The following is a 22,270-nucleotide window of genomic DNA, read 5'->3' as shown; positions in this document are numbered from 1 at the left end:
AATACCTATTCTTTTCTCAAATGAGCACAATGCAAAAAGATTAAAACCATTGTTATGCATTGTGTTGCATGTTCATTACTGTGAGTAGGAGATACTACATTTCTGCTCTTCTGTAAATTATATTGAATAAGAACAATAGTATAGATGAATGCCTATTTGTTATCGACCCAATTGATATCCTAGATAAACAGTGACCAAAGGCAATGAAGGAAGGTTAATTCACCGAAGAGCACTTGATGTTACCGGCAGTCTGAAGCTAATTCCTATGATTTGCAATCTTTTTGGTCCATATTAGTAGCATTGAAGCCAATGCTCCAATATACACTATTTTTGTAACAATGAAAACAACAAGTGATAAGTTTAGGTAAACCTGAATCATTTTTGAATCACATGGGTAAATTGAAATGATAGGCTGGCAAAGAATGAAAAAGGTCAGAGATTCATTTAAGCTACCACATAGCTCGACTACAACAGCACCATAACATAGCAGAAGTTTGTATGAATGCACTCTGACCATGATACAGAGAAGCACTAAGACCCACATATATACAGATGTTTTGCCCTGTTTGGGGCTCACTGACAAGGTCATTGGACAATACATCCAACTCAAAGGACAACCGGGTATATGGTACTATTACAGACACAATTATACACACACACACACACACACACACACACACACACTATATTTATTAGGTCTTGCATTGTAAAAAGCTTCCAAACTAAATTAATTAATACAGGTATTGCACTAATTATAGTTTAATTGCACATTACTAATGATAAAGTCACCCAGGCAGTACTAAAATGGAAGCTTCACAATGAGATCAATGTGCCTATCAATTTATCTCTGCATAGCTTCCCTGACCATGACATAACAATGTAAGGAAGTATAGATATCTCACAGCAATTCCTAGCTAGTGATACATAATGCTGACTTCTGTATTAGCTATAGCTGCATAACTTTATAACCAGATCAAGGGTAGGAAACTAAGATACAGACAAGACAAGCTACTATTGCAAGAAAATTTCCAACGAAACAGCAATATTCTACTGTCCTCACAACTGAATACTCAATCACAGTAAACAACATGCTTACCAGGAACGATCTATAAATAACAAGTCTTTCAAGCTCCATGCAATCATAGAAGGGTTAGTCATATACAAGCAAACAGAGCCTGCATTACTCAGTACAGCTTTATAACTAGCGCCAATCAGGGTTACTCATTAGATGCACGAGTGCAGGAACCAATAGCAGCCACCTGCCAATTAGTTCTCACCAGTCTAGTTCCAGGTATCCAATTGGATGCTATGGGCTACTGCACTTTTGCACCTAGGTTAGTAAACAATGCTTGTGCCTGAAAAAGCCAATTTTGAAGAGTAAACTAGTAGCATTATGAACATATACATTAAGTAAAAATACCACACAATCAATACTGGTATGATTGTGGACATATATTAAACAAGTTAACCCGTGCATAATACTCATGCATTCTAGTCAAATCAAGCTACTTAAGGTGTTAAAAGGTTCTTGTCATGCATTTGGGCCATAGCCCAGGCCTCAACCACCAACCACTCCCCACTGTCACCCCCGGCAACCACCAACCACTCCCCACTGTCACCCCCGGCAACCACCAACCACTCCCAACTGTCACTTCTCCTTCAAGAAATATATATATATATATATATATTTTTTAAATCTTTATAAACACTTTTAACAATTAACAAATTAAATTAACAAATTAAAAACATCTTAGTATACCAAATTTCAGCCCTTTCCGAATTTTTTTTCCCACACACGCTAAGAATTTAGTAGGTCAGTGTATAACTCCGCCCAGCAGGTGGCGCTGCAGCTTGGTTTTATTTTTTCCACACACACACAGACAGACTAACACACGCCACTAGACATTTATATTATAGATTATACACACACAATCAAAACTAGTATTTACCAAAAAAAGCAAGAGTACAGGCTGCTGTTTAGGAATCGGCACATGTATTTGCATTTAATACATGTTTAAAACTCAGCCGTATTGGTCATTAAATAGATCTCCACTCAGAGATTAAATATGGTTAGCTCATGGAATAATCAGAATTATCAGGAAAGATACACAAATCAAAAGACACCTGTAGTGATAGCTTCCCAACAACCAAACAATTAATGTTAAAATAACACATCTATAGCCAATAGAAATAGCTTAAATTGCAATCAAGAAAACTAAAAGTGCCGATACATGCTGTGATTATGTCTGTCAATAAGGTAGTTTTAGATTGAATTAGATGCTTGTATGTGCTGCTGATCGCGATCAAGATCCAATGCAAATCTTTCCAATATTGATTGTAATGGCTGTAAAATCAGATGATGACTGCACCTGACCATGTACGGTCAACTATCAGCACTGCTCGTCACTCAGGTCAACTGGATGGAACTGCCCCCGTTTGGCACTTTAACACATACTACTTAGTTGTACACAGGAACTAGGCTAACTGTTATTTTACAAGACTAGAGAGTGTCAAATCATATTTTGATTTGGAATGTTACCCGGAGAATCCGGTCCGCTGAACCATCCTTCCTCTTTGCCGTTGCGATTCGTACAGATGTGTTTGGCGGCTGTGTGCCTGCGGTCTGTGCTTGATCCTTTGCACATGCGCAGATTAGCTCCGTTTCTCCATCTCGATAGTAGTAGGAGTGAAAAGTCAATGTAGGCAATGCTCATGAGCCGATTGATGAATAATCCCGGTTCCAAATCACTCTCGACTAACTTTTGAAAGGTGCTAATAAATGTCCTTTTGTATGGCTGGGATAGAAGGTGGATTTCTCTTTAAGAGTAGTGTGTTTGAGAAACAGAGAAATGTTTCTCAGAACAATATAATCTCTCTTTCACTGAAACCAACACCTCTCCTATGCAACCAATTTGTGTACTGGCTTTTACCACTGTATTACTACACTGCTATTGACAGTATATATATATACACACCAATCAGCAACAACATTAAAAACACTGATAAGTGAAGTCAATAACATTGATTTCACATTACAATGGCAGCCGTCACAGTGTGATACATTAGGCAGCAAATGAACAGTCAGTTCTTGAAGTTGATGTGTTGGAAGCAGGAAAAATGGGCAAACGTATGGACCCGAGAGACTTTGATAAGGGCCAAATTGTGATGGCTAGATGACTGGGTCGGAGAATTCCCGTGGGCTCCCAAGGCTCACTGATGTGTGTGTGGAGTGAAGGCTAGCACATCTGGTCCAATCCCACAGAAGAGCTACTGTAGTGCAAATAGCTGAAAAAGTTAATGCTGGGTATGATAGAATGGTGTCAGAACACACAGTGCATTGCAGCTGGCTGCATATAGGGCTGCTGAGCCGTAGACTGGTCAGAGTGCCCGTGCTGACCCCTGTCCACCCCGATAAGTACCCACAATAGGCAACGGAGCACCAGAACTGGGCCATGAACCAATGGAAAAAGGTGGCCTGGTCTGATGAATCAACTTTTCTTTTACATCATATGGGTGGCCGGGTGTGTTGTTTACCTGGGGAAGAGATGGCACCAGGATGCACTATGGGAAAAAGGCAAGCCGGCAGAGGCATTGTGATGTGAGAAACCTTGTGTCCTGGTATTCATGTGGATGTTACTTTGACACATTACAGATCAAGTACACCCCTTCATGGCAACGGTATTCCCTTATTTGCAGTGGCCTCTTTCAGCAGGATAATGCGCCCTCCCACACTGCAAAAATTGGTACATGACAAAGAGTTCAAGGAGCTGACATGGCCCCAGATCTCAATCTGATCTAGCATCTGTGGCATGTGCTAGAAGAACAAGACTGAGCCATGGAGGACCCACATCACAATTTACAGAACTTAAAGGGTCTGCTGATAATGACTTAGTGCCAGATATCACAGGACACCTTCCGAGGTCCCGTGGAGTCCATGTCTCGATGGGTCACAGCTGTTTTGGCGGCACGAGGGGGACCTACCACTGTTAGGCAGGTGGTTTTAATGTTGTGGCTGATTGGTGTATAAAGATTCCTCAGAATAGAAATTGGAAAAATGAAATGTAGTAAAGGGAAAAATTGCTACCGAAAATCAAGCAACAATTATCTGCAAGTTTGGTTAAAGTAAGAAATCAAGTTAAAAAGTATTTTCTCTCTCCAATAAACTCCTCTACACAGTAGAACTGCTGCACAGGGCTCTAGTAGTTTATAAGATATTCACCCCCCGATATCGCTGAAAACCTGACTCCCATGACCAACAGGCTAAGTGTAAAAGTAATCAGCAAAAAATACTACTAATAAAGCTGTGGCCCAATAGGGACATTCAGTAGAACATTGGCAAATATGGAATTTTTCCCTCAAATGAAACGGTTGTATTTTTGTACAATTGAAACCCTTGGCAAATTAAAGTTTCACCAATATTAAAAATGTGTATGGTGCAAAGAGTTAAAAAGTCACTTGAGCCAGCCAACTACCACCGTAGGACCAGCCCAGCCATACATTTCAAGTATTCCATTTGATCCCTAAAATACTGTTCAGTTTGACCTAATTTATGCCTTAAATTAACTAATGCGGGGAATCAGGACTGTCGCTATTATAGGTCTGTGTTGTATAAAGTGCAGAGAGTGCAAAAGTTATCCAACTGAATGTGAAATGAGACAAGTCATAATTATTGGCACCTGCAGAGTACAGAGGGAAGAAAAATGCTCTCTAACCACAGGGACCACTGACCTATAAGAACCTTTTCCATTTAATCCCCTTTAAAATCTTGTTTTGGCATGTGGGTGCATAGCTAACCACATTCACATTCAGTGGGCAAAACACCCCTGATCTGCTGAGCTCTTGCCTTTATTCAACGTTCTGGACTTGGCCCACAAATCCATGCACTTCTATGGAAAAACAGGTGGATTTGAAAATGGAATAAGCAATGTGGGAGGCACAAATGACCTCTATTGATCAGTTTATTTCAGCCGCCTGTCAGCTGTTAGCCTGGGAGAAGCGATAGCTGATGAATTTCTGAGGTCCCTGATATGGGATGTCTATGGACTTTATATTTGGTGGACAGGTAGTTTGTAGGGGCGGGGGGGGGGGGGGGTAAATGACCTTTACCTGGTGTTCTCCATTTATGTAAATATGTAATGCCAGAAACAATGTAACCTCCCGATTAAAAAAATTAAACACAATAACATGGAATTTGAAAAATAGTTTTATACATTAGAAATGGTACCTATGTTGTTATACTATATATCTAGTTCAAATATATGCATGAAAACAAAAATCTAAATAATGCGTACAAAGCGAATATATAAGCTCTAAATACATATAAACGCTCATCATCTGACTGCAACAACTTCTAAGCATTCTGGAAAAAATGCCTTGAGTGCTCTGTGCACTTGGAAAGGTGAAATGGGTAATGATGCTGCACAAAGAGAGACGCCATGAATAATACAATAATGGTATAACAAGGAGCGGCAGACAGCAGAACGATCACAACCTTGGCTTTCATTTTTGGCATTAAGGAAGACTGTAAAATAAAAAAGGGGGCACTTCACCTTGAACAACTGATCCTGTCCGTCTCATCTCAATTAATATTTTATAAAAGAGAAAATCTGAATAAAATATAAAAAATAAAAAAAAGAGAGACAGAGAGAGACACCGAGACCCAGAGAGAGAGAGAGACACACCGAGAGAGAGAGAGAGACACACACACAGAGATCCAGAGAGAGACAGACAGAGAAAATCGAAAGACCGAAAGATTTTAAATCCCATGTATAAGCTGTGGTGATCTAATTTTCTAATGACCTTGATAAATAATGACAATTTCTCAAGCACATTATAAATGCATTCCCTAATTTACTGAGAAAAGAGGGCCACTTGCTGTGCTGCAGACCAGGTCACCTGCTGAGTAAATATTTTCTTGTCTCTCTTTCCAAAAGCATGAAAAATAAAGAAAACAAGCACACAAAATGAAGGAGTGTTTTCCCGGTAAGCTGTGATTGTTCTAATTTGGTGACAGGGGCTCACAGTTGGAGCCCTTACCCTTGGGTTGACAGCCACTGAACTTTTTTCCGAGCTGTCATTATTTCAGAAGTACTGCACATCTACTGACATCACACAAACATATTTTATGTTGATTATAAGTGACAATCACTGATTCTGCCTTTGCTCTATCCCTCTCTATACGACAATTATTTCAATATCACATGAAAATAACTTCAAAACACAAATGTGCACTTTCCATATGACAGTGGTACACGCGTCACTATAAAGGCCATTCACTTTCTTAAACAGATTTAATAGGCATTTCGATATACGGTTCTATAAATAGTCAGAGCTAGTAAGGAAGTCTTCGTATGGCTGTAAATGTCACATGATTTGAATGTACCTGTACTAACACCACAAATGTAATCGAAGAGATGATGAATTGGTTTTCCGGTCAGTTCTTCCAATTTCCGTAGAGTCTGTAGAGCGACTATACCTCTACCGCAAAAAGAGGGAGAAAAAGAAGAAAATTGGGATTTAACCCCTGATAAAATAAGCAAATCTGTTCATACATTAAAGTACATATAATTTGTTGTTGCTGTGGTTTAAGGTATTGTCACACGGGCACTTTTAATGCAATTGCTTTTCTAGATAGAGCGTGCCAAGGTTGAGCGCACTGACATCCGTCCATTTCAAGCTCTGGGTATCTCTTAGGTACTTGATTTTTAGCCGTATCACCTGCACCAGCTACAGGGAAGGTGTAAGTGCTGAGTCATAGTGATAAAGGATGCGCATGCATGCCAAAACATGTGTTTGCAATTAAGAGCATATGTAAAAATGCATTTTATATATAGTAAACATTATCTTGATAAATTAATTTCATGTAAAAAAAAATAAAGAAAAATATTCCCCCCAATGTATTTTTATGAATGATTATATTATTAACAGGTGTTAATTTAACAATTCTTTTTTTTATTTTGCATTCGGATGGGACTTTATATATACATATGCATTGTGTGTATCCTGCAGTGTGTCCTTTGTCCGTCTGCCGTATAGGCAGAGCATACTCATAGCCGCATTCAACTAGGAACGTTTCTTCATATCCGTTGGTACTTGAATACGAGCGTACTTGCATGCAACTTCTGTCCAATTTAAAAAAAGTCAAATTGCGCTCACTTTGTGCTAATTAATCAGGCCCTTCATTGTGAAAGGGTCTACTAAAGTATAATTTATTTTGACTGGGGAGCATTCTAAAAACCTCTCAGGGGAAAAAAAAGCGCTAATGTCATATGCTCTCCGTATTACTGTGGAGGATTTCAATTCGGAACGGTTAGACATTGTGCTATAAACATGGTGCTATAAACATGGAGTAAAAAAAGCTCCCATTTGACACCAGTCTTAATTGGACAGGACTAAGCTTATTAGGTTTCTATTAATGCGTTTCATTATCATATATAAACATTTTACTCAGCATTTAAGTGTTTAAAAAAATGTCTATAAAATGTAAGCAGAAAAGAATCTTTACCTAGTTCCGCCACCATCAATAGTGAGTATTCGAATCCCTCTGCCCTTAACAGGGTCGGTATAACCTATTAAGGCTAGCGTTTCTCTTACAGCAGCTTTCAGGGTTTCATCCTGCACTTGTCGTAGACGCAATAAATAAGGAATTACTTTTTCCTGGAATAAAAAAAAAAAGTTAAATTATTTGTTACAAAATCCCTGGTTCAGTTAATATGAGGTACATTTCATTTCAATGCACTAAAATAGGTAAAAGTACCAGAAGCTTAGAAAAATTGCCATAATAAAATTATTCACATTTCACAGAACCCAACGTGCCTATACCCGGACAGAACTTCAGATGTTGAGGCATTGTATTCACCTTTACTGTGTACTTAAATGGAGACTATTGTTCTCTGTTAGGTTACCTGTGATTTTTTAATTTAATAATTTTCCAGCCAAATATACATAAAAAAAATAAAAAATAAATAAAATCACACTTTCAAATTAGTTTAGTGACATTCAGCTATCAATAGGTAAGCAGTATTTTCCATTAAAAATAATATGTAATTACAGTAGCTTGATACAGCTTTTGGATGCTGCATTTTTATGGCTGAAAACAATACAGTAATGTGACAAAAGTCTAAGGCTATGTAATCACTGGTGTTAGAATTCTGCCTTTAAGTTGAATTTGTAAAGCAAGTAAAGCGCATTTAAAACCAATTTGTAAAGAAAAATCATTGTACAGAATGTGATCATACATATTTGCATTTTCACCTGTATTTATTGCATTCCTTTATTTTAAACACTTCTTGTTTCATTTCGATGCGTATAACATGCAGGGACGCAGTTTGAAATGTACATCACTCCAATGAGAGCATATTGTAAATGCAATGACATGTGGGTAAGGCGCATTAACATGTGATTCCATATGCGTTTGGCTTGAACAAGATAAAAACTTCCTGTTTTGTGACAGACACTTTTAAAAACCGATAACTGAACACAACTGCAAACACATCTAAACGGGTACAGAAATGCAATGTAGTAGTTCAAAACAGTGAACTTTAACTGGTTTATGGGATATGCTATAATATATATTTATTATAATATAATAATGTACCCAAGGCTACAGCTCTATCTTCAGTTATGATAAGCGGATATATATTTATGAATGTTAACAGGAGCTCTTTTATGAAAGCCTATTTCTATTATAGGTTCACTGCCTAATAATGTGCATAGTTGTATATACTTGTTTGATCACATACTCAGCACACAGCATGGAGCATTTAGAACCATACCCTTGCTGTCCAAGAAGTGTTTTGTGTTTTTGAAAGTACTCAACACAAGAGTGAAATCGTGTGGTCAATACTATTTTAAGCCCAAGATTACAACAAAGTGAGGTTTCATTGAGAAAAAAACAAAACGGTTAGTTTCAAAACTTGCTTGTCATTATTTAGTGTCATGTGCTGGCCGTTACAAGCAGTTATATATTTATCATTGCTTAAGAGTTGTGCTGGAGAACCAAGTGGTATAAAGCGCAAAGTAACAGGTGAGCCTGGCCTGAATAGGGGCACAGTATTAGAATTAAATAAAACCCTTCCACCCTTCTGATGTTTAATTTAAGTTTATATCATGTATATATTAAAAAAAATATATATATATATATATATATATATATATATATATATATATATATATATATATATATATATTAAATTCTAGCTTTTGGGTTGAACGTCTTGTACTGTATAGACCGCATATTACTGTGTCAGTACTGCCTTCTGCCCCAGTCATAATGTATCATTGGGTTGATGATGCAATTGACTCAAAGCAGGAACAATGGGCGCTGGGACTGTTGGTGGCCTGTAGCGACCGAATGACAGCAGCTGCCACTTCTTTTACTGGGGTCACCAATTACTTCAGGGATCCCGCCAGAGCAGTGGATGGGTCCTAGAGAAATATCCACCACTACTTATGGGGAGCAAATGGTGGTGGTTACTTTTTTACATTTCTACTCAGGAGATGGAATTGTTCTGTCATTGGCTTTGTTTAAAAATGTAGTTTTCTTAAGTATATTCATAAAGGTCTAAATTGGCGTTTCTGCATATCATCATCATTCGCCTATTTATAAAAGGGTGATGTAGTCTACTTTGCAAACATTCAACTGATTTAACGCAAAACACCATCAATATGAATAACTTAGATATATGTCACCCATATTAAAGATTATTTTTAAAAAACAGCAATGTATTGATGCTCCCATTGGATCTACAGCAGTGATAGGCAACCTGAAAGACTTCGAAGGCCGCATGGTTAAGCATTCTAAACTTCAAAAGCGCTGCACATTACCCTTAATCTCAGTAAAAATTTAAAACAATACAATTAATCAAAGAAAGAGGCATCTAACTGTAATAACATAGTAGCAGGCATTTTAAAGAAATGTTGCAAGCTATATAAAACAAATCTGAAAACAAAAAGGGCCCTAGGACCACCTGTTGCCCATCGCTAATCTACAGTGTAAGCATCAGTTTCATTCTGGGGACCCTATGGTTGAGGAGATACACACAAGATGTTGGAGTGTTTCTGTGAGAATTTGTGCCTATTTATTCTGTAGAGCATTTATGAGGTCAGGCACTGATGTTGGACGAGAAGGCCTAACTCGCAATCTCCATTCCAGTCCATCCCAAAGGTGTTCGATGGGGTTGAGGTCAAAGCTCTGTGCGGGTCAGTCAAGTTCTTCCACACCGAACTCATCAAACCATGTCTTTGTAGTTCTTGCTTTGTGCACTGGGGCACAGTCATATTGGAATAGAAAAGGGCCTTCCCCAAACTGTTGCCACAAAGTTGGAAGTATCGCATTGTCCAAAATGACTTGGTATGCAGAAGCATTAAGATTGTCCTTCACTGGAGATGAGGCCTAGCCCAAACCCTGAAAAACAGCCCCATATCATTATCCCTCCTCCACCAAACTTCACAGTTGGCATAATGCAGTCAGTCGGGTAACGTTCTCCCGGCATCCGCCAAACCCAAACTCGCCCATCTGACTGCCAAACAGAGAAGCGTGATTCGGCACTCCACAGAACACATTTCCACAGTCCAGTGTCACGGACTTTACACCACTCCATCCAACGCTTGGTATTGGTCTTGGTGATTTGAGGCTTGTATATAGCTGCTCGGCCATGGAACCCCATTCAATTAAGCTCCTGCTGCACAGTTTGTCGGTTTACATTAATGCCAGTGGAAGTTCGGAACTCTTCAGCTATGGAATCAGCAGAGCGTTGGCGACTTTTCCACACCATGCGCCTTAGCAGTCATTGACCCCACTTTGTGATTTTACGTGGTCTTCCACTTTGTGACGGAGTTGCTGTTGTTCCTAAATGCTTCCAATTTCTAATATCACTTACAGTTGACCGTGCAATATCCAGCAGGGATGAAATTCCACGAACCATCTTATTGCAAAGGTGACATCCTATCACAGTACCGCACCTGGAAGTCACTGAGCTCTTCAGAACAACCCATTTTGTATCACAAATGTTTGCAAATGAAGAGTGCATGGCTAGGAGCTTGATTTTATACACTTCTGGCAACGGGTCTTATTGAAACGCCTCAATTCCATAATTAACAGATGTGGCCAAATACTTTTGTCCATACAGTGTATATACTTTAATATTATGATATTACCTCTTGGGGAGATAGTGGATCACAGGACAAAAAATAAAAATAGGCTGAGTTCATAAATTTTTGTCGGCCATGTTCTGCCACACATCTTTTTTCTATCCTATCCTAGTCTCCCATACTTCAACCTGCACATAATCATCAGTTTAATGTCAGGTGTATAACAGGCTTATTAATGAGGATACCATTCCAAAAATAAAATTTGTTTTCAATTAAAATCACTGTATCTGTCATGTAATGACCTACATCATGTGCAATACACAAATTCTTTCACATCTGCATATTCTGTCATGTTTTACTCACAGCTGTCAACACAAATCTTAAACTTTATATCCTACTAAATGTCACTGCATTTTTCTGGCAAGATCATAACCACTGTAAAACTAGTGACCTATTTAGTATCTTGCTTTGGGCTCCATTTATTAAGCAAAATCTTTAGCAAAAATAATCAAAAGAATTACTTAGATTTCCAACATTTTATTTAGTCACTTGCACTATGCATTTTATATTCAGCAATACTGTAAAATGAATTATCAATCACAATTGAGTTTGACATTCATACTGTACCTTAACTGCGACACCTCTTGTTTCTGGAAACTCTAGAAGGTGACAGCTCAACTCTTCAGTGCGATTGATACACAATCTCCGATCAGAGGTTCTTTTCAGCGCCTGAACTAAAGATCTTGTTCTGTTATCTACACTCACTCGGGCAATAATCTGGATTTAAAAGATATAATTATACAGTTATAATAATACATGCATTTCCAAAATGCATACGTAAACCTATCTGAATGAATCTAAATGTCAAGGAGCCTAATGCAAAAATGCCTATGTATGTTTACACTAAAATGGGGCTGAAGTTTAGGAACAGTAAATGAGGTATGCAAACAAGTTCATTTTCATTTGCCACTAAACAAAAAAAAACACTAATTTATATGAATCCCCACCCAAGAGACATCTGTTCATAAGTATGAAACTAAAGGGAAATATATATTATTATAGCTCTCTTTAAAATGGGTGGTACTGTTTTGAATTGACAACAAATTCAATTCTGTGTTAATAGAATTGCTTTGAGTATGATTTTTGCTACATTACAATATGACATAAATCAAGTTTTACTATTAATGTTAGACTTATCATTCAGTTTTTGTCTGCTGCCTCTTGGTTGAAACTTCCCAGATTCTCTGCACCACTAAGGGGCATATTCAATTGGCCACGTTACTGTTAAAAGTAACGCGACCTGCGCATTATCACCGTTATTACGGTAGCTCTAACGCCGGCATTTTGCTCGCAGCTCAGGGAGCCGGGTTAAAACTACCGTAATAACGGTAATAGTTTTAACCCGGCGGTACTTTGGGAGGAATTGAATTCCCCCCTAATAGTCAGCGAAAAAAATAATCTAATCATTCTAATCTTATACTACATATTTTCTTCAAATGCAACACATACCCCTCTCTCACCATTTTGTAGCTACACCACCCATTGATTTCTCATGTAATGACTTCCAGCTAGATCCCTGCAGCTACTGGCTACTGACAAACCCACAACCCTGCTGCGGCATCCTGCCAAAGTCACCTGTTCTGAAACTGCTGCCCAAGGTGGAATGTTTTCATTGGCAACTAATAGTTACTGCTAGGGTAAGGAAACGGGTACATAGTGAGCTGCACAGCAACTCCCCTCAGAGGGGACACTTTGCCTACTACTTCAGTGACAACCCTTCCCACAAACACCAAGAACATGGAATTCTGGCGACCTTAAAATTATATTTTGCCAACTAATTGAAATAAATGTAATTGAGTAATTAACATCCAAGTTGCAGACATCAGCTCAGCTGCAAAGTTTTGGGAGTTAATCACTGGCTGCAATTATTACAAAAAATAATATTTCTGGGCCATAAGGAAATGATGAAAAAACATTTTTTCCCTGAAGTTGGAACTTCCCCTTTAACTATTCTTATCCGTGCCTAAAAAAAAAAAAACCAGACCCATTAATTAGGAGCTGGCTGAATGCATGCCAAACTCAATTTGAGCCACAGCTGGCAAGAGAAAGAATGTGTAAAAGCCAAAACTAGGGCTACATTATTGATTTATTGCTGCAGATTGAGTGACACTAATTACATGAAACAGACTGCATGATAAGTAACCAATGTATTCCTATGAGACTACCTACACATGCAATGTTCTTCGGCAAAACTGGTCCCGTCCTAGCCTAAAGGGTTTGACTGGCTTCTCTTGAAGGCAAATGGTCTTAAAATAGCTTTATTGTGAGTTTTATTTGCCACATAAAGCAACAGGAAATGTAATAACAATTATTTGCAAATCATCTCACTACGAATTAGGGTACACAAATTTTAAAACATTACAATACAAAAAAACCCAAAAAAAACTAACTTGGGTGAAATAAGTACAATAGCCAGGGGGTTGTTATAGGGTTATATGGAGCTTTAGGAGGCACTATATAATGGCATTATGAGGTGGTATATAGGGACATTACAATGCTCTCTATAATAGGCTGCAGTTATAAAAAAAATAACTTTATGACTAGTAAGACTGATAATTAATATGACCTAAAAATAATCTAATTTTATTAAAAAACAGAATGGGATTTGTTTATAGAACATGTTTACAATTTAAATTTTAGTAGTTGTAAATCTGTTTCTCAGCAAAAAAAAAAAAAAGACAATGTAATGTGTTTAATGTCATTTTTCTTGCACCCCATAAAAGTAGAAAGATTAGCAATAATTTTCAATAAATGGCTGACTCACCTTTTCCCTCTGAAGAAACAACCGTTTAGCTTTTTCATCGGCACTTTTCTCTTTATTTATTTCTTGTTCACTTGTACTGACAGTCTCATTTCCGTCTTGCTCTTTTCCCTTTTCCTCTAATGCATTCTTCTGCTCAGATCTCAATTTAGGCACAAGACCACCGAGGTAGCTTCCCACAAACGCATGGACATTATTAGACTGATTGGTAATAAAGTTCGAAATACTACTTTTGGCAGAAATCTCGTTATCTTCTGTTGCAGAGGACAAGTCTTTTTCCTTATCACCGTTTATTTCAATATTGTGGCTTTTACCTTCACTGTCCATACTTGTACTATTTGTACTATTTGCAAAGTATGAGTTTATATGAGTGGCCAAGAAATTATAGGTCTCCCCAAAGTTAGTGGTAAGATAGCTTGCATGGAATAGACCAGTCCTGGAATCAGTGCTTTCGTGAAGAGAATCCACAGGGCTGGCTTGGGTGAGATGAATGGTAGGTTCGGCAGTACAAACTAATTCTTTAGACTGATTTATAAATGGTTCTTTGATGATTTCCTCACCTTTACCTTCTGTAGAGTCTGACCGAGTAGCACTAACTTCACTTACTTGGACCTTTTCTTCTTTCCCACCATGGGTAGTAGTTGGCTTTGAGCGTACAATGCGTGAAATTAATTCACTATGAGTGCTTGAGACAGCTTTGGAGACAGAATCAAGAGTATTCTTAATTCGGGACATAGACGTCTTTGCTGCTGCTATTCCCTTTGAAGAAGTAGTACTGAGTTTAGAGCTGACCGAGTAATTACCCGCTTGGAGTCTAGTATTGATAACTCGCCTGTCTGTAGCTTTTCTGCACAGCTGCTTGCGTTGCTGAATATGTGATGCAAAATTACTACTGGAGTAAATATTAAAATATCTGCAGCAGGAGTATATAAGCCTTAGATCAGGTTTTCTCCAGATACTCCTTCTAGAAGTCCATAAATAAAGATATGTATCCAATAGCAACTGCACGGACATTACTTAGAAATATTATCTATTTTTATGCATAAGATTTGCAATTATCTGAAAGGAGAAGAAAAAAAGAAACACTCACAGTCAAACCTTTCAGACCCAAACGGACACTTTTAAGACCCAAAACAGGAATTCAAACCACAGAGTATTGCTGACTACTGGATGTAATCTCAGATTATTATCAAAGAATAGACATACCTAAAATGTGTGGACTGGAACTGAGCAGTTTCTATTCAGTTCAGCTGGTTAATTCATTAATGTACTGTAATATATAGAGGTGCACTAGTTTTAACATGACTGTCAGTATGGATATATATTTTTTTGCAACCAATATCAAGAGATCATTTTTCATCAGTATCATGAAATCTATTATTTTCTAGGCATTTTTTCCATGAAGCAGGAAATCTTACATTTTGGTTTTTTTTCTGATTGTGCTTTCCTGATTTTCCTATGAGGTAAAACAAAGCTTGAATTACCTTTGAGAGGGGAAACAATCAATTCTAATCCAAATACTTGGTACTTGTCACCCAGAAACATATGTAATTCCTTCATAAGCTTTCCATTGTGCAATGTTCTATTTAAAGTGACAGTAGTGTGTGCAGTAGAGTCCAATCTCCATTGGTATCAGTGATTGCAGACAATGCTTTCAGTCATCCTCTGCTACATGCTTTTGTACTCCTTACGCAAAGCTTATATTTCTTCTGAAATATAAATCTGGAGACCCCTCAACCTATATTTTGCCAATTCGCTTTCAAGTGCGCCAAACAAGGGTGAGGGGTGGAGTAGGTTTACATATGCCTGAATCACCACAGAACCTCCTTATGTACTGAGAGCATTTATCACTAGGAGTACTCAGATCTCATAGCACTGAATGATCATGGAGCTTTTCTATAGAGACAGCATCGGGCAGCACGGTGTCCAAGTGGCTAGCACATCTGCCTTACAGCACTGGGGCCATGAGTTCAATTCCAGACCATGGCCTTATCTGTGAGGAGTTTGTATGTTCTCCCCGTGTTTGCGTGGGTTTCCTCCAGGTGCTCCAGTTTCCTTCCCACACTCCAAAAACATACTGGTAAGTTAATTGGCTGCTAACAAATTGACCCTAGTCTGTGTGTTAAGGAATTTAGACTGTAAGCCCCAATAGGACAGGGACTGATGTGAGCGAGTTCTCTGTACAGAGGTGCTGTACAATTAGTGGCGCTATGTAAATAAATGGTGAGGATGATGATATAGTGTCTTTAGGTATTCTAGTTTCCACTTAATATATTACTCTTCTTTTAAATATTTCTAAAATACTTATTAAGTATGATTGATTGTCCGTTTATAATACTTACATTGTGATATCTACATAATATATATCCTGTATTTCAAGGGAATTCTATACGGTTGCTAGTTTGTATTTGTAGGGAGACTACTCTGTTTAAATATTTTGCTTGGATTATTTGGAAAGATGCAATAAAAAATTCTTCACTTAAAAAACAAAACATGACGGGAAATGCGTCCATTATCTCTGCTGTTACCAGTTGCTGGTCATTGTGCAGATCTGGAAAAACCATGCGCAGAGGCTGCAGAGCAATTCACCTTAGAGAGGCTACACTGCTATCGAGGACCTCTTAAACTACAAACTCTCCCTCGCCCACAAAAAAGGAAAACAAGGACACCAATGCCTTAGATATATTACCATTATATTTGAATAATTCACATCTAAGTGCAATTAACATCTCAGTTTCAATAGCATCATTTTTAGAACATGACTCTGCAAGTGAACTGATGTTGTACAGATAGAGTAGAACATTATAAGTCTTTGCCTAAAGCAAGTTAATGTACAATGTTTTGCACTGCATCAGTAGACTCCTTACTGTTAAGATTTATAGAGGCAAGCGGAACAAAATTATTTATAGAAAAATACTGAAATCCCTATTATAACATAGAAATGTGCTTAAAAAGTATATATCACCATTCATGTTTTATATTCTAGCTGGTAATTAAATAACTGTAGTCTTGTCTTATTAGTTGTAGCACTATAACGTCCTCTTACTAAATAGTGTAATAACCAATAGTGCATATCTACGCTAATACTACCCATGCAAACAGCAGTAATAAAGTTAATTGCAGAGAAAGTAAAGTCGGTGGTATTCATCAATGAATAGCAGTTGGCAATAGAATACTAATCATTTTATTACAAAACCCTTTCCACCTAAATTTTAGGAGTCCAAGGTCCAGGACAAAGTCATTTCAGAGTTATTCACAGCCACACAATCCCCCACCAGTTAGACCCACCACATAAAGAGCTACTAATCCCACTAAGGATGTAGACTATAGACATTAGGGGCTTCCTACACAGAGGCTTCTCATGTGTTGAGAGCACTGATTGGCCAGTCCGCTGGATGCATAAGAAGCCCAACTTTGTCAGAAGCACTGAATTAAAAAAAAAAAAGTCACCACTATGTCTATCATCAGGATTTTTTCCCACTGCTCTCTTGTTGTTTAAGCTTTCAATCAATAAAAGCTCAGAGAACAAACCCATATCAGTGACACTATTACGACAACTTCTCACTGTGTGCTGTTACAGTGTTCTTCCGTATAAGATTGTATTATTATCAAGTGAACTGCGATGAATAGAGGGGTCAACAGTTTCAACTAAGGATCACATTGAATGTCATTTAATGAAAATTAAGTATTAGAACTTTAAATGAGCACACATAGATACCTTGGTATTAACATACCCTTAATCTAAAAGTTTAGATTTCTTTCAACACATACTTGGTGAATTCTAATACAGTATACAGGTATGTCATGCTCATGCTCCAATGACAGGGGGCATAAGGAGGACCCTGAAGGTAAAGTTGTATTACACTGGTCTTTACCTCCGGGCTAGAATCTTCTAGTACTTTTAGTTCTACTACATTATCCCAAGAAATAAATGGAATGGGCACTCATGGCTCAGACTCTGCGCCAACCCAGGTAGGTGAGTAATATTAGCTGTTTTCAATCTGTCATAGCTGTTTATTAAGAGGAACTAATTATTATTATGTTTCATTTGACAATATGTACCGCCTCTCCTGCCTGTTAATCACTTACCTAGCTTTATCTGTTAAAAACCCTGGTGCTCAGTAAGGATGCTTGATGATCCTGGAAATGTTGTATTGCTTGTAGCTCTTTAATGTATACAGTCTGCAGAGTTAAAGCAATTTCCACATTGGTTAGGCAGGGTAAGGTGAGTAAAAACACAAAGGAGACTAGTATAAGCAAGAAAATGTGCATTAAATTAGCGTTAGCCCATAACTGACACAGAACCACCTGTGCAATGTAATGGACAAACTTCAGTATTATTACCAATTCAATATAGGCATATCTGGAGCTGTACTAAATGGCTACTGACTTAATTATACATTGCAATTATACATTAATTATGAAAATACATCCAACTACATCATCAAGAGCAGCTTTAGGAGATAAGCAGTTATTTCAGCCATTTTGGGAGGAATTTTGATTCTGAGCGAAGTCCCGTTGAAGCCTCATGTAATGCGACACCGTGGGAGGTTAGGATGCTAAAACATTGTTAGTTTATTGCTCACACCTCATAGATGTGCGTGTAAAATCTACCTTGTTTTAGATACCATAATACCTGTAAATGGCCACTGACGCACATCATGCCAGACTCTAACGAGACTTCGCTCACAACTAAATTTCCCCTTGTTGTTTTAATGAAGATAAACTAAGCAACTGCAAAGTAATATAACATTTACTAAGTGAAACATTATTATTTCCTATAATATCTTGTTATTTTTATTAAGGTTAAAAATATAAATAGTTCTGCAGTTGTTTCTAGCCAGCATATTTCTAGGTGTATCTCAGACTGAAACGCATTGACCACACAGGCTTTACGATTGTTTTGTTTTCTGGTGGACCTTTGTACAGACCATAGCACGCTATACAATTCCCTTTCATCTTTTTAGCACAAGGATTAGCAGGTCATGCTGCAGCACACCATAGGCACATAGAGTAAAATATTGTATATAGATGTACAAAATGAAGCGCTACCAAAACATTTGGCTTTTAGATTATTTTAATTAAAGGCTTTAAAATACATTTTTCCTTTTTAAAGCAATGCGTACTGTGAAACGTCAGTGCATTAAAAAAATCTAAGCTGTAACAAGCAGAGCTCTCTATACTTTCTGTCTCACATCTGCACTGGTTCTGGGTTTTCTTGTAAGATTTGTGATACTGGCTGCGTTCTGTTGCACCCTATAAATAAAAGCTTTTGGTAGGCAAAAAGAAAACAATAGAAAAGATTGTGTAGACTAGAGGCCAGCACTATATTTTAAGAAAGACACGAGAAAGATGGAACCACCCATATCTACACACCAGTTCAGATATCACAGGTATATTTTGTGCACTATATTAGCCTGGCTTTGGTATAGTGATTTAAAATAATAATTTTAACCATGACTGCAGAGGAAATATTATAACTAATTTTTCTAGATTTGTTACACTGCAGACAGCAGGATTTAATTTAGTAACCAAGTGTGCAAAGTTATGTTTATAGCTGGTCAGGTTTCATGACACTGAAGAGACACACCTATCACTGCTCTACCAATCACAACTCAGTACAAAGTTAACACCTCTGTACTTTCACAGAAAGCCTGATACTGTCAGCACACAAGACGGGTTAGAGACAGGTGTTCTAAACTGGACATACAAGGACTTTCAAGATGCTCAAACTCAATTTTTCAATCTAGTACACAAGCCTCTCACATAAATAACATACAACGATCACTGAAGAAAAGGTCACATGTAAGAGTGATTATTACCGCAGCATTTGTAGAGATCTGAAATCTGGGCCCCATGGACCTATAAAAGAATAAAACTTGACTTAAAAGGTACACTTTTGGACATGAACTAAAAATGCAGGGTTATAAAACAGTGTTGTCACTGTAAGAACCATTCATAATATGCATATTAACTAGAATAGGATTTAATATTAATACATATAGGCATTAATCATATAGTAAACATGGTTTCAGCAATGGCACAAAAAAACAAAACAACAACTAAACAGATATTTCCCAAAATGTTTGAATGAAGTTTACAGCAGTTGTAGTAAAGCTAGCATCTCTTTACAACAGAGGCCTTGGGGTAGATTTACTAAACTGAGGGTTTGAAAAAGTGGAGATGCTGCCTATAGCAACCAATCAGATTAAAGTTATCATTTGTTTAGTACATTCTACAAGATGACAGCTAGAATCTAATTAGTTGCTATAGGCAACAGCTCCACTTTTTCAAACCTGCAGTTTACTACATATACCCCCTTGTGCTTATTTCCTTGATTACAATAACACTACAAAGAAACAGCTGGAGTTTATCTTTCTTATTTATGAGATTAATGTAAAATGAAAACATCAATAAAAGGGCAGAAAATAACTCCTATAAGCAATGAGGGAAATGAATGGCTGACAAAGAAATGTACGTTAAAACCTTTAATTAAAATAACCTAGAAGCCAATTGTTAAGATGTCAGAAGATGACAAATAAGGAAATATTACAGCATGTTAAAATGATGATGAATCAGTGTTCACGGTTATAGGTAGCTGGATTAAATACATAGAGTAATATGTCATGTGATAAATCAATCCTCAGACAGACTCGTCACACAGATCTAGGGTGAGGCAGGCAAACATTGATTTAGAAAGGCCTGGAATATTTAATTTTTAGGATAAATACAAATTAAAGTGACAAGATGTCTTTCAGTACAAGTATGTGTGTTAGTGGTGTGAAAAAAGTCAGAACTTGATTACTACATCTTGCCATATTTCTATAAAAGTATCCCAAACCAAAGTCAATGTATTGGATACAAAAATAAAGTTATGCATAATGGCAATGTGTGCCAAGTCACACTTTTTACTCATGTAGCATTAATGTATCCCATTACAACACATACAGTACAAAGCATGTGCATTATTACACATTTATTTTGCTCTCTGCATATTCAGAAGAGTACCACTAACTATAAAATACATCTTCATGGCAGTTCTCAATACGAAAAATCTGACACCGAATAAGTGTGAAAATCAGTTTAAATAGACAGTGATGGTTTTAAACGTGCAATAATAGAAGTTTCTTATATGTATCTTTATAACAACAGGTTTTTAAAGTTAATTGTTTGCTCTATTCTAAAAAGGACAAATGGCCACCTAAGGAAGTAAATATTGGTGAATCTACAACCCTCTTCTGAAACAGACCTTCACGTTATCTGTGCCAATGTAATTAGTCAGGGAGTAAGTAAAACTAGGAAAATTCTGCATCCTCCTGCAGGAAGAATATGCCTATAAGATGCAAATGAAATGAATCATGCCATGATTTCAAACAACAAACTTGAGTATCTCTAAATCCGTGCACTTTGCCCTTGTAGCTGTAATAGCAGTTTTATGTATAGGGATCTAGTCACTTGATGAATTCTCCCCTCAGCAGGCCTGTTATTGTAATATTATGAAACTTAGTGTATGCTTAAACTCTGCCACCGTATAAACCGGGGATCACATGAGATGGCAGCAGACTGAATTGTATGAAACAAGTAGAGGAATGTAGAGTAACATAGAACCAGCAGACTGGAGCGATGGCATGTTTATACCAACAACCGAGAAATGAGGAATATAGAAAGAGAGAGGGAGCATCGAGAAGGTGACAGGACAGTACAATAGAGTAAGAGATACAGGGTGACAGGACAGTATAGTACAGTAAGGGGTAGTAAAAGACAGGATAGTACAGAGCGGCAGGAGGACAGCACAGTATAGTACAGTAAGAGGCAGAGGGGCAGTACACAGCGGCAGGGTGACAGTACAAGACAGTATAGTGGTGTACAGAGCAGCAGGAGGACAATACAGTATAGTACAGTAAGGGGCAGTACAAGACAGTATAGTACAGTACAGAGCGGCAGGAGAACAATACAGTATAGTACAGTACGGAGCAGGAGGACAATACAGTATAATACAGTAAGACGCAGATCACTCACAAACAACAAGGAGATCAGGGCTGTCACTCGGGCAGGGAGCGTGTAATAACACTACATCAGCTGTGGCCTGATAATCGCCTGTTTTCCCTTCTCATCATGTGACTTACGAACTAAGGAAAGCCAGAAGGGACAAAAAGAATCACGAAGCGTTTATTTTGCACCGTACATTTCAGTTAGTCAGTATCATTTAACGTGCTTGTGGCATGAGTCAGGTATTATTGGTGCTTGGTAATTATACCGCTCAGACGTCACAGCTGTCATTCAAACGATTCCTGAGTGAGCAGTCCGGTGGTCCAACCAACAGCTGGCGCTGCTGACCCGGATTTAAAAACTTACCAC

General features: G+C 37.7%; 1 protein-coding gene across 3 annotated transcripts in view; it reads right to left on the bottom strand.

The window, feature by feature from the left end:
• PNPLA8 (patatin like domain 8, phospholipase A2) overlaps positions 1-22,038 on the bottom strand; it is a 50,236-nt gene extending 28,198 nt beyond the window's left edge. Inside the window, exons 1-7 of one of the 3 annotated variants that reach the window (XM_075209038.1) lie at positions 21,932-22,038; positions 19,735-19,774; positions 18,002-18,094; positions 13,916-14,971; positions 11,719-11,868; positions 7,505-7,656; positions 6,383-6,477 (exon numbers count right to left, since the gene is read on the bottom strand). In XM_075209038.1, coding sequence (XP_075065139.1) covers positions 6,383-6,477; positions 7,505-7,656; positions 11,719-11,868; positions 13,916-14,926 — 1,408 coding nt within the window. In that variant the 5' untranslated portion in view covers positions 14,927-14,971; positions 18,002-18,094; positions 19,735-19,774; positions 21,932-22,038. The remainder of the gene's footprint in view (positions 1-6,382; positions 6,478-7,504; positions 7,657-11,718; positions 11,869-13,915; positions 14,972-18,001; positions 18,095-19,734; positions 19,775-21,931) is intronic. The other 2 variants (XM_075209039.1, XM_075209040.1) reach the window with 2 other exon arrangements.
• Between the last annotated feature and the right edge of the window lie 232 nt (positions 22,039-22,270).

This window comes from Mixophyes fleayi, chromosome 4, assembly GCF_038048845.1.
Source record: "Mixophyes fleayi isolate aMixFle1 chromosome 4, aMixFle1.hap1, whole genome shotgun sequence".
In the NCBI taxonomy this organism is placed as follows: domain Eukaryota; kingdom Metazoa; phylum Chordata; class Amphibia; order Anura; family Limnodynastidae; genus Mixophyes; species Mixophyes fleayi.
Note: the sequence above shows the minus strand (reverse complement) of the source record. Positions and strands in the feature narration are given on the sequence as shown.